The sequence below is a fragment of the Psammomys obesus genome, unplaced genomic scaffold, assembly GCF_907164565.1.
Source record: "Psammomys obesus unplaced genomic scaffold, mPsaObe1.curated_primary_1811, whole genome shotgun sequence".
Lineage (NCBI taxonomy): Eukaryota > Metazoa > Chordata > Mammalia > Rodentia > Muridae > Psammomys > Psammomys obesus.
The window spans coordinates 7524-19722 of NW_026595316.1; the positions used below are offsets into that span (position 1 = coordinate 7524).

General features: G+C 42.7%; 1 protein-coding gene across 1 annotated transcript; it reads right to left on the minus strand.

The window, feature by feature from the left end:
* Positions 1 to 859: 859 nt before the first annotated feature.
* Tmem70 (transmembrane protein 70) lies at positions 860 to 11984 on the minus strand. Its single transcript, XM_055619200.1, has 3 exons — positions 11694 to 11984; positions 9895 to 10000; positions 860 to 1736 (listed from the first exon to the last, which is right to left on the minus strand). Exons 1-3 carry the CDS (start codon positions 11892 to 11894, stop codon positions 1279 to 1281), a joined length of 765 nt encoding a protein of 254 aa, XP_055475175.1. The 5' UTR covers positions 11895 to 11984; the 3' UTR covers positions 860 to 1278.
* Positions 11985 to 12199: the final 215 nt, after the last annotated feature.

Genomic DNA, 12199 nt, shown 5'->3' on the forward strand with positions numbered 1-12199 from the left:
TTCTCTGAAGAAAAGGGAAGAGAGGAATAGATGTGCGAGTGGGACTGGGAGGAGAGAAATGAGGGAGGCTGCACCCAGACTGTAAAGTGATTAAATAAATTAAGGAAAAGGGAGGGTGGGGAGAGTAGCCTTGGGAGTCAGGCAGGGGTGTTGCACAACCTTAATCTCTGCACTTGGTAGGTAGAAACAGGCTGATCTCTGTGAGTTCAAGCCTAGCCTGGTCCAGAACAGCTGGGGCTGCACAAAACAAAAGAGAGTATAGCCTTGGGGATACATAAGATTACATAACCTGTCTCAAGGAGACTTAAAAAAAAAAAGCGAGTGGGTGGGGAGGATTGAGAAAAGTCTCAGCAGCTAAGAGCACTGTCTGCTCTTCCAGAAGTGTGATGTGAGTTCAGTTCCTGGCAACCACATGGTGGCTCACAACCATCTACGCTGAGATCTGATGCTCTCTTCTAGTACACAGGTGTACATGAAGATAGAGCACTCATACACATAAACTAAATAAATCTTTAAAAACAAAAGACAGAATAACTGCTTATCATTTATGAACTTTACAAAATAGTTTAAAAATATTCGTACACTTAGGAAAACACAAACAGAAAAACTCAACTCTAGTTGTAGTATCCAATCCTCAGCTTAGAGGCACCCACTCTCATATCACCCAAACATGGCCTAGTGGTGGTGGTGCACACCAATAATCCCAGCACTCAGGAGGCCGAGGCAGCCACATCTGTATGAATTCAAGGCCACGCTGATCTACATACCACGCTTCAGGCATCCAAGCTTATATAGTATGACTCTGTCTAAAGATATGAATGAATGTAGCCATATATATATACCAAAATACACGAGTATGTACATTTTAAACAAACTATTTGTTCTTAAACATATTTTATTACGTAGAAACATCACTATCTAAAAATTATTCAGGAATTCGGCTTTCAGTTTCAACTTTTAGTTTTTAAGACAAGGTCTCACATAGTCCAGGCTGACCTCAAACCTACTTACATTGCCAAAGACGATCCCACATTTCTGATCTTCCTCCCTCCATGTCCCATGGATTAAAAATGCTGGGATTACAAGTGTAAACAAGCACTCCCCGCTACATGATAAAAGTCAAACCGAGGACCTCACTATGGCAAACTCTATACCAATTGCACTGTGTCCTCCACCCCCACACTGTTTTTTACAATCATTTACTAACAATAACAAAATAAAAACAATCTTATTATACACTGAAATATACATGACACTTAAAAGTAAGCAAGGTCAGGTTCATTTGTCATCCTCTTGCGGTTTCTTTTCACTGACTTCTTCCATATCAAAAGTGAATGGTTTGTCATAACCCATTAGATGGTTGTAGTCTTCAGGGTTTGGAAAGAGCACTGGATTAACTAACAGTGATTTTGTTTTAGCATAGAAGGTGGTAAATATATGTGCACTCTCTGGAATCTTCACGTCATTTTGGTGAAACACTGTGCTGGTCTCCGAAAGCACAACATTGTAAGTGATGGCTCTGTAAGTGTCGGTTGTGGCTTCATGGTACAACCGGATGACATAGCCTTTTGTAAGAAAGTGAAGCAGCATGGGAGTGATCACTGTGAAGCTTCCCATGATTCCATAAAATAAGATTTGCAAAGGCTGACTTCCAAAGACCACATTACTTTGTGAAAAAAGGTATGGTAAGAATGCAAGGCTGATCATACTTGTAGAATAAGAAAAAAATTTCACACCTAAAGAGAAAAAACAATAGAAGCAGATTAATAACTAGGTTTTCTAAAACGATCTATCCTATTAACTCCTCCAACCTTTTCTTCCTATACCATTGTTACAGTTTGAATGAAAAATGTCCTCTAGTTTCATGTGCTGATATTTGGTCTCTAGATGGTAGCACAATTTTGGGAAATTTTAGAAACTTCAGGAGGTGGAACTTGGCTGTTGTATTCAGGTCAGTCAGTTGGTGGGGACAGGTCCTTGTCCTGGCCCCTTGTCTCTTTCTCCTATGTCATGAAGAATTAGTTCCTTTGCCATATACTCCTACTTCCCTGATGTTCTGTTCAAGGGTATGGGACCAAGCAACCATGACCAAACCTTCTAGAACTGTGAGCAAGAATGTATCTTTTCTCCATGAAATAGTTTTCTTGAGTACTTGGTCACAGTGCTGACGAAGCTAATACAATAATCATTCCATCCATAACTGCCAAAATAAAACAACCAGCCACAATGTTGAGCAAAGGAGAGGAAGGAGAAGGAGGGAGAGAGGAGGAGCCAGAGGACAGGAAGGAGTGGTTGGCAGAGGAGAGCAGAGGCAGGGTGAGAGGTCTTGGAACGACTTGGAGAGATGCACTGGACCTAAGATATCACTAAAAGCAAATATAATGGGTAAAATCTGAATGGTAGGAAACTGTGGGCTTGGAGGTTTAGGATGGAACAACTATTGCCCAGCATTGTGATCTAGGTTAAATAAATCCCACTCTTGTGTGGTGATTTGGGTACACAAATAACAGCAGTGCTACTAAAAGATTTATTGATAGCAAATATTAATGTACAACAAATGGCACCCAATGTGGGGCTTTACTAAAAGATAATTAATAATAATTATCGAACGCCATTACAACAAAAAGGCAGGAGGCTGCCTTTTGCTCCAGGGCCTGTTTAAGAGTCTCTCTTAATGAGACAGTAAATGACCTGGGAGTTTTTAGGTTTTAAGTTTACGTTATATCACTGGGAGCTTATTCCTCCCACCAAATTATGATAAAGTATGATTTAAAGAGTGTGGATAATTAGATTAGTTGGGCACCATTTGTTGTAAAGTACATTAATATTTACTATTGATATATCTTTTAGTAGTGCTGCTGTTAATCCTAAACCAGCTGTATACCCAAATCACTATGTTTATGTTTGTATAAACTATGTTTACACAAAGTTGAGACAGGTGATGCTTAGATTAAGTATCACAATGCAATGTCCAGATTGAAACCAGAGAGTGGAGGAAAGAAATCAGCATTTGAATGAACAAGAGAATTCCAAAAGAATATTATACCAAAGGCACTTGGTCACAACGCTGACAAAGCTAACACAATAATCATTCCATCCATAACAAAAGCAAAACACAACAAAGTGCTTCTTATGTGCCAGGTTCTACATCTTCTGTCTTAAGCAATTTACTTATTCTCTCATAAAATACATAAAAAAGCTCTAAGAAAGGTATATAATTGGAGACTGGAGAGATGGCTCAGAGGTTAAGAGCACTGGCCATTATTCCAAAGGTCTGGGGTTCAATTCTCAGCAAAACATGGTGGCTCACAACCATCTATAATGAGATCTGGTGCCCTTTTGGGGGGTATAGGTATACATGGAGGCAGAATACTGTATAAATAATAAATAAATACAGCTTTTAAAAAGCATATAATTGTTATCATTGCTCCATTTAACAAATAAGAATTGGTGAGGCAAAAGGATCACAATTTTGAGGCCACCATAGACTGACTACATGGTTAGACTACTTCTAAAAAAGAAAAAAAAAAAGTGAGAGAAGGAAGGAGAATAGGTATAAGTACTCTATAGTACATATTTGCTTAACATGCTTGCTGTTCAAGGTTGATTCCCCAGCACAGCTGAAATCTTAAAATAAAAAAAAAAAATAAAAAAATTTTAAAAAATGAGAAAAAGAGAAGCTAAGTGGCTCAACTTGCAAACCCAGTACTACAAAGGCAAGGACTCTAGGATTAAAGCATTATATTTAAGGCCAGCCTGCGCTACAGAGTGAGGCCCTGTCTCCAGAGCACGGAAGGCTGGAGAGATGGTTCAGTGGGTGTTGTACTTGCTGTACAGGCATGAGGACCTGAGCTCAGAGCTCTAGCACTCACATAAAAGGTGAGCATGGGAGCACACACCTGTAACCCCAGAGCTGGGGAGGCAAAGACAGGCAGATCCTGCAGCTTGCTAGCCAGCCAGTCTAAGCAAATGATGATCTCCAAGCTCGACATGATGGCACCTTCATTTCTTTAATCTCAGCACTCAAGAGGCAGAGGCAGACAGACCACCTGAAGTCATATTTAGTATAGACTGAGTTCTAGGACAGCCAGAGCTACACATACACAGAAATACAAAAGTAAAAACAACAAAACCCTCCAAGTTCAATGAGAGATTGTCTCAAAAAATAAGGTAGAAATCTGTCGTAGCCACCTTTAACCATCAACTCGGCACAGTCTAGTCAGCCGAGAAGGAAATTTCAGCAGAGACTGGCAGGTCTAGAGGGGACTGTCTTGATTATTAACTGATATAGGAGGGCTCAGCCCACCCTAGTGGTCCTGGGTTGCTAAAGAAACCTAGCCTGGGGCTGAAGAGATGGCTCAGTGGTTAAGAGCACTGTCTGCTCTTCCAAAGGACCCGGGTTCAATTCCCAGCACCCACATGGCAGCTCACAACTGTCTGTAACACAAATTCCAAGGGATCTGACACCTTCACACTAATGCACATAAAATAAAAATTAAATAAACTATTTTAAAAAAAAAAGGAAAAAAAAAAAAAAAACTAGCTTATCCCGAGCTTGTGCATGAGCCAGCAAGCAGCACCCTCCAAGGTTTGTGCTTTATGTTTTGGTTGAGCTTCTGCCCTAACTTCCCTCAAAGATGGACTGCAAACCAGTAAGCTGAAATAAATCTATTAACCCCCACCCCAAGGTGCTTTGTTGTAACCTGCTTGAACTCTATAGCCCCTCCTTTCAGACTTTAGTTCTTGGCATAACCTTAGCTCCTCCGTTAACACCTGCTGTTGCCTTTAGCATATCAGAAGTCATTTTGCCTTCAAGTCTCCCTATGTGCCTAAGGCCAGGATACAATTCAATAGTTCAGTACTTGTTGCCTAGAATAAAATGGATGATAAATGCATGTATGTTCTGCTTGAGTTAAACATAAAATATATGTTCTATCAGAGTTAAGACCCCACATCCTGCTATGTTCCTTATTCCCAGAAAGCTGGAAAGCTCCTAAGAGCTCCCCTATCCCAAATCCCAGCCAATCATCTTACAGTGCTCTGTCTAGCTACAATACACTTGGAACAAAATCAGTTATGCTTAGCTAATCAAAATGATGTAATACTGTCCCCCCCACCACTTCTTACACCTAGTTACCTGGTTACTTTTTTTGTATAAAAAGCCTGCCTCAGAAACAGACCAACATCGTAATCAGGCTCCCGAGTCCAGATTACAGCGCTGACAGTCAGTTTTTGCTCAGAATTCAATAAACTTCCATCAGTCTAAGTCTGGTGTTTGAGTGGTCTATGTGCAGCTTTCCTGAACCCATTAATAGCTTTTAGTCAGAATACTGTATAGCAGTAACAGAATGGAAACGAAACAAGAGCAATGGAAGAGAATACCTGATATCAACCTCTAGTCACACACACAAATACAATTTTTAAAACTTTTTAAAATGATAAAATTAAATTCATGAGACGGGCGCAGTGGCACTTGCCTGTAATCCCAGCACTCAGGGAGGCAGAGGCAGGTGGATCTCTTGTCATTTCGAGACTTGCCTGGTCTACAAAGCGAGTCCAGGACAGATAAGGCTATACAGAGAAACCCTGTCTCAAGAAACCAAAAACTAACTAAATAAATAAAGATAAAAATTCAATTCATCCTTATACCATAAGCCATGAAAAGTCCAAAGAGTTTAGAGATTTAAATGTGGGTCGAAAAAAAAAAAAAAATCACAGAGGTATCCATGAAGACCTTTAACCTGAAATAGAAAAAATTTAAATATGACTCAAAATACAGAAACAAAGCTGGCCATAATGGCACACGTGCAACCCCAGAACAAGGAAGGTGAAAGCAGAAGTCACACCAGCTCCCACTACACCGAGGGTCTGTGGGGGGCCTGGACACATGGTATTGCTCTCGGAAAACTCAGTTCCCAGCACCTATGTCCAGTGGCTCACAACTGCCCCCAAGGGTTCCAACAGCTCCAGACTCTGAGAGCACCTGTGTTCACGTGTACATGCTCCCATAAAGATACACTGACAGGCCGGGCATGGTGGCACACACCTGTAATCCCAGCACTCAGGAGGCAGAAGCAGGCAGATCATTGTGAGTTCAAGGCCAACTTGGTCTACATAATGAATCCAGGACAGTCAAGGCTACACAGAAAAATCCTGTCTTGAAAAACCAACCCCCGCAAGACACACATACACAGGTTTACGCATTTAAAATAAATCTTTCTTAAAGTTCCAGGAACAACAAAAAACTGACAGTCTGACTATATTTTAAAAGAGAGAGAGAGAGAGAGAGAGAAAGAAAGAAAGAAAGAAAAGAATGAAAGAAAATCAATATGCGGTAGACACCAATAATCTCAGCGTTTGAGGTGGAAGCAAAGAATCAGTTCAAGTCCAGCCTATTTTAAGAATTTGAGGCCAGTCTGAGCTACAGCCTGTCCCTGACAGAAACACTTCAAACTTATTATCAGAAGAATTACTATCCCCAGCGTACAAAATGTTTGTGGAATGACAAAAAAAAAAAAAAAAAAACCTTGACATTTTAAGGGCAAGTGTGTAAATGGCCCTTAAGAAAATTGGGACAATTTAAGAAAACTGGTACAAAAATGTCATTCATAAGATACCTATAATTAAAATTTATGTTACTCCCTTCCCCCCAAAACGACAGAAACAGAAGTCTGACTTCTTACTGCTCAGGGAGCCGGAACTAAGCAGCCATTCTTACACACTACTAACGACTGGAAGCTTAATTATACTGCTAGTAATTTAAAAATAGTTCCCTTCTTCTTCCCACATCAGTGGCAAGAGATACATGAGGGCTGATATGACATCAGTGTGCAAGAGATAAATGAGGACTATGTTGCCTCCTATTTAACATTCCTTACCCCTTCCAAAATATTTTTCCCTATTACTTTTGTTACACTGTAATAAGTTAGTGTCCCCTAAAACTGATGCCTAACTAGAACTTCATAATGTGTCCTTATTTGGAAAGAAGCTCTTTGCAGATCTAAAGAACAAGATGAGATCATGCAGGATTAAGGTGGGCTCAATAGCTAACGAAAATGCCCTTATAAGGACAGAAGAAAGAGAGATGCAGGGAAGGCTGCCACAGGAAGAGCAAGCAGCAGTCACAGTTGGGCAAGCTACAAGCCAGGAATGCTAAGGCTTACCAGAGCCACCAGAAGCTGGATGGGGTTAAGAAGACTTCCTAGAGCCTTCAAGAAAGCATGGCCCAGCACACATCTCACTTTTATACCTCTACCCTTCAGAACTGTAAAAAATACATTTCTACTGTTTTCAGATATTAAACAGAAACTACTAGATAGGATGGTGTGGCAGCAGGAACTTGATGTGGCCAATCACACTCCATCCACAGTCAGGAACAGAGTGATCCATGTGCTCAGCGTGCTTTCTCCTTTATTCAGCCCAGGACCCCACATCTCAACGAAGTGAGGCAATCTCTCACAGACACGCCCAGAGTCTCATCTAGATCCCTTCAAGCTGACAGTCAATATGAACCATGACAGCCTTCCAGCCTCTGCTTGTACTTGTGCATTTGGGAAGTACGTGCCCTTTCATATCTCTTCATATTCAGACTCATCAGACAAGACCTAACTGAAAGCCATCCTGATGCTACCATTCTGCTCTAGCTTTCTCTCCTTAACCTGAAGTCATATCTAATTTATAACACTGCAAACATGATTGTCATTTTTTTATATATCATATTCATCTTTTCTTTCCTATCAACTTTAAGATTCTGTATTACCTTTAAGTAGTATCCCTGACACAAGGCCCCTGGTACAATGCCTAGCTAATATGGTACCTAATTATTTGTGGCTGATTTACTAACTGAGGAAAAGCCTTCAAGAGTTAGCCATGTGGCAGCTGGGTAACTTCCAGAATCATAGCACTCTCTCCAGGTTTCTCCCCGAGTTCCCACACAGAAAGCAGCATGGCCTCTGACATAGCAACTTTCTACTACCCACAACACTGAAAGATTCAGCCAGTAACTTTCTCCACAAATTATAATTGTACTTTCTGTTCTGTTTTGTTTTTTGTTTTTTGAGACAGGGTTTCTCTTGTGCATCCTTGGCTGTCCCGGAACTTGATCTGTAGACCAGGCTAGCCTCAAACTCAGATTTGTCTGCCTCTATCTCCTGAATCCTGGGATTAAAGGTGTGTGCCACCAGTGCTGAGCTAAAAAAGTTTTCAAATCATTTTATGTGTTGGATGCTTTGCCTACATGTCTGTGCGCCCCATGTATGCCTGTTGTCTGTGGGGACGAGGAGTCAGATCTCCTGGAACTGGAGTTATAGATGATGATAGACCTCCATGTGGGCACTGAGAATTGAAACCTGGTCCTGTTGAGGAGCAGCCAGTGCTTTTAACCACTAAGCCATCTATCTGTCCTGTTCCACAACTGTAGAACTTTGAACCCCATAGGGGTTACCACAGGCATAATAGCTTATCCATACAAAAAGAAATCCTCTACTTTCTCCTTTGCAGAAGAGTCAAGTAAGAATACAGCACAAATCAATAGACCTTCAACTCAGTAAGGTTTTTTGTTTTGTTTTTGAGACAGGGTTTCTCTGTATAGCCTTGACTGTCCTGGACTCACTCTGTAGAGCAGGCTGGCCTCAAACTCAGAGATCCACCTGCTTCTGCCTCCTGAGTGCTGGGATTAAAAGCCTGAACTACCATAAGGCCAGATGTGTTTACATAGGCCCATCACCTGTTTTTTGTTTGTTTGTTTTGTTTTGTTTGAAGACAAAGTTTCACTATCTACCTCTAACAGACTGGCCTCAAACTCACAGATAGACCCTTGAGCGAAAGGCTTGCACCACCACACCCAGCCTCAACCATTCTAAAGAGATATTACCAGGGCCAGGCAAGTAGGACAGTCAGGACTACATAGAGGAATCCTATCTCAAAAAACAACAAAGAAGAGCTGTTGCCAGGCTTTTTGTCACAGTTTTTTGTATTATGACCAAATACCGAAGAAAAGCAACTTAGAAGGAGGAAAGGGCAACTTTGACTCTTGAGATGAGTTTTCAACGTAGTTTCTTAATCCTACACCTGTGGGCAACATCGCACCAACAACTGCATAGAGTGGAAGACATTCCTGGCAAACTGGAAGCAGAGAGGCAGGGCCAGGAGCCATGATCCCCTTCTAGGAGAGGGCCCTTCTGAAATTAAAGGCCTCTCAAAAGAGGAGAGTTAGGGTAGATTAACACATGAGCTTGTGAGGGATACTTCAGTACAAACCAGAACATTCTTCCACTTTCCTTAGAATAGTAAAATATTTTTATTTTCCTATTAAATATTCTCAGACAAATGGCCAAAGAAAAGACACTTCAATGTCTAGCTGTAAGATCACAACAAACACAATTCAGCCTTCAAACATCTTTAAAACTCTTAAAAAGGTAAGTCTTAGCCTCTACGTTGTGTCGATAGGCATCAAGGAAAAACCAGTCTTCAACATGCTATAATAATTGAGTGATGCTAAAAACATAGGCTAACATATGCTTTAAAAGGTTTACTGGACAGGGGCAAGACCAGGTGGTCTCAATCCCAAACAAAGACTATAGGCAACTGAGTAAAGCTGGGTGTGGGAGAAGTGGTCCTCCCCAGGGGAGAACACAACAACTGGTTTTCCATCACAAAACAGTCAGCCCCGAAAACAAACAAGTAACACTGTATGGGCTCAACAGGTTATATTTAGGAATATAGATGCATATCCATGTATATTCACACAATAACAATTAGTGAAAATAAGAGGCCATGAATTTAAAAGAGAGTGAGGATGGGCATATGGGAAGATCTGAAGGCAAGAAATAAATGTAATTAGATTAGCATCTCAAAAAGAAAAATAAGGAAATAACCTCACTTCACATTACCCACCAAGGACTGTTCGGGCCAGGTTGCCAGTATAAATCAGCCTCCCATCTTCTGGTTTATCAGGCTGTGTATGTAAGCAGCGGACACATCTTTCCCAACAAACAGGGAGCTGTTGAAACAAGAAACCCTTGAGTAACTGGCTATTTGAACAAATTTTTATCAAAGTTGTTTAAGTATAAGAAAACTTGTTAAAATGCCACATAAAGAATTCTCCAAAGTAACCTAGATCCCCAGGGCTCACTGGCCAGCCATTCTAGCCATTCAGAGAATTCCAGATTCAGACGGATCTGTCTATTCTCTTAAAAATCAGGTTTTGGGATGGAGAGGCTCAGTGCTAAAGAGGGCTTATGGCTGCTTACAGCCTTCTGAAACCCAAGTCCATGGGATCCAACACCCTTTCCTGGCCTCGAAGGGCACTGATACATGTGGTACACAGATAAACATGAAGGCAGAACACCAACACATATAAAATAAAAATCTTGCTGGGCAATGCTGGCACATACTCCTGATCCCAGCAATCAGGAGGCAGAGGCAAGCTGATCTCTGAGTTGAGGCAGGTCTGGTCTCCAAAAAAAAAAAAGACACTTAACATTGACCTCCAAATGTATGTACACAAACATATACTACATATGCAAAAATAACTGTTGGCAAAACAGACAGGGTGTGGTGGTGCATGGAAGCACTCAGGAGGCAGTGGGGCAGGTGGATCTCTGTGAGTTCAAGGCCAGCCTGCCCTACAGAGGCAGTTCCAGGAAAGTTAGGGCTATTGCATAGAAAAATCCTGTCTCAAAAAACAAAAACAAACAACAATCGGAACAAAACACTGTAAATTGAGGTTTTTGTTTTGTTTGGCAGGTGGGTGTATACAAGTGTGTGCACACACTCGTTCAGCGATTAGGGTCCTGAAGAGCCTTCACAGGCTAGGGTTATCCTGTTAATCCTATGGTTATAAAGTCTGTGCTTATATTAATATCCAGTATTTATTTTTTATAATTTTATTTTATGTCGATTGGTGTTTTGCTTGCATGTATATCTGTGGAAGTCAGATCTTGGAGTTACAGACAGTTTATGAGTTGCCATGTTGGTGCTGGGAATTGAACCTAGCAGCCAGTGCTCTTAACCACTGAGCCACCTTTTGAGGCCCAGTGTGTGTGTGTGTGTGTATTTTAAAGACTTTCCCTAAAAAGGAGAAGGAGAGTAACATCCATACCCTACCTTTTTCTTGGTAATCAAAGAAATTTTTAAAAAGAGACAAGTGACACAGAACTCAAAATGAGGCTAGTCTTTTTCTGCATCTCTCAATTTCTTAGCCCATCAACCCTTCTGACCTTCAGCTCTAAGGTAGGAAAGAAACTAGTCCCTGCGTGGTGGCACACACCGTTAGTGCTAGCTCTGGGGAATGAAGAAGTAAGCGAATCTCTGATTTCGCGGACAACCTGGTCTACACGGCGAATTCAGGCCAGCCGAGGCTACAAAACAGGCAGAGTTTGTCTCGAAAACACCAATCAAAGGGCGGGGGGGGGGGGGGTACTAAGCCGGGCGTGTTATCACAAACCACTCCATCTGGAACCATCTGCGGTGCTTGAACAGCCAGGAAAGGAGAACCACCTACTCCTTCCACAGGCTTTTCATCCCTGCACTGCCAGCTGCAGCCCGTCCCGGCCGAGGCCTGGTCCTCCCGGGCCTACCCAGGAAATATCCCCTCGCACTGGCTCTCAGGACAGGCAGGCCCGGGGGCATCGAAGCTCCCCAGACCGCACGCTGTGACCGCTCCCCGCCACCCCCAGCCCACGGAGGCCGACCTGCGCTCGCCCGGGGGGCCCGTAAGGCTGCACAAGCGGCAGGAGCCCGCCGTGCAGCAGCCGCGAGGGCCCGGAGCGGGAGGCCGCACGCCGGGAGGCAACCCCGGCAACTCGGAGAGCGGAGACCACACACCACGTCGTCTTCCTCCCAGCGGGCCGCAGTCCCGCAGCCCACCGGCCGCCCAAAGCCAGCAGCAGCATGCTGTTTGGTGTGGAGGATGACCGCCTCCAGCAGAGGCCAAGGACGCCAGAAAAAAAAACTCCCACTACAGCACACCTCCAAAGCGGCGAGGCCCCGCCCCCTCAAACTGAACAAGAAGCCGGATTGGTGTCCGCACGTACGCAGACTACGTGGCCCGCCTGCAACTTCCTCCAGCTACTGGGTTCCCGGCAGCAAAGGATCCGCAAATTCCATCCCCCTGCCTAGATTGAGCCCCAAGTTCAGAGTATTTGGTTGGCTTTATGGCCATGTGCGAGTACAGAATAGGTAGGCTTGTGAAAAAGAC

Bases quoted from the DNA above. Each gene is read 5' to 3' on its own strand.
- Tmem70 (XM_055619200.1), bottom strand. From the start codon at position 11,894: ATGCTGCTGCTGGCTTTGGGCGGCCGGTGGGCTGCGGGACTGCGGCCC. The intron at 10,001-11,693 runs GTCGGCCTCCGT...TTGTTTCAACAG, and splicing joins GGCCCCCCGGGCGAGCGCAG to CTCCCTGTTTGTTGGGAAAG. The intron at 1,737-9,894 runs GTGGGTAATGTG...TTTTCTCTTTAG, and splicing joins CCTGGCCCGAACAGTCCTTG to GTGTGAAATTTTTTTCTTAT.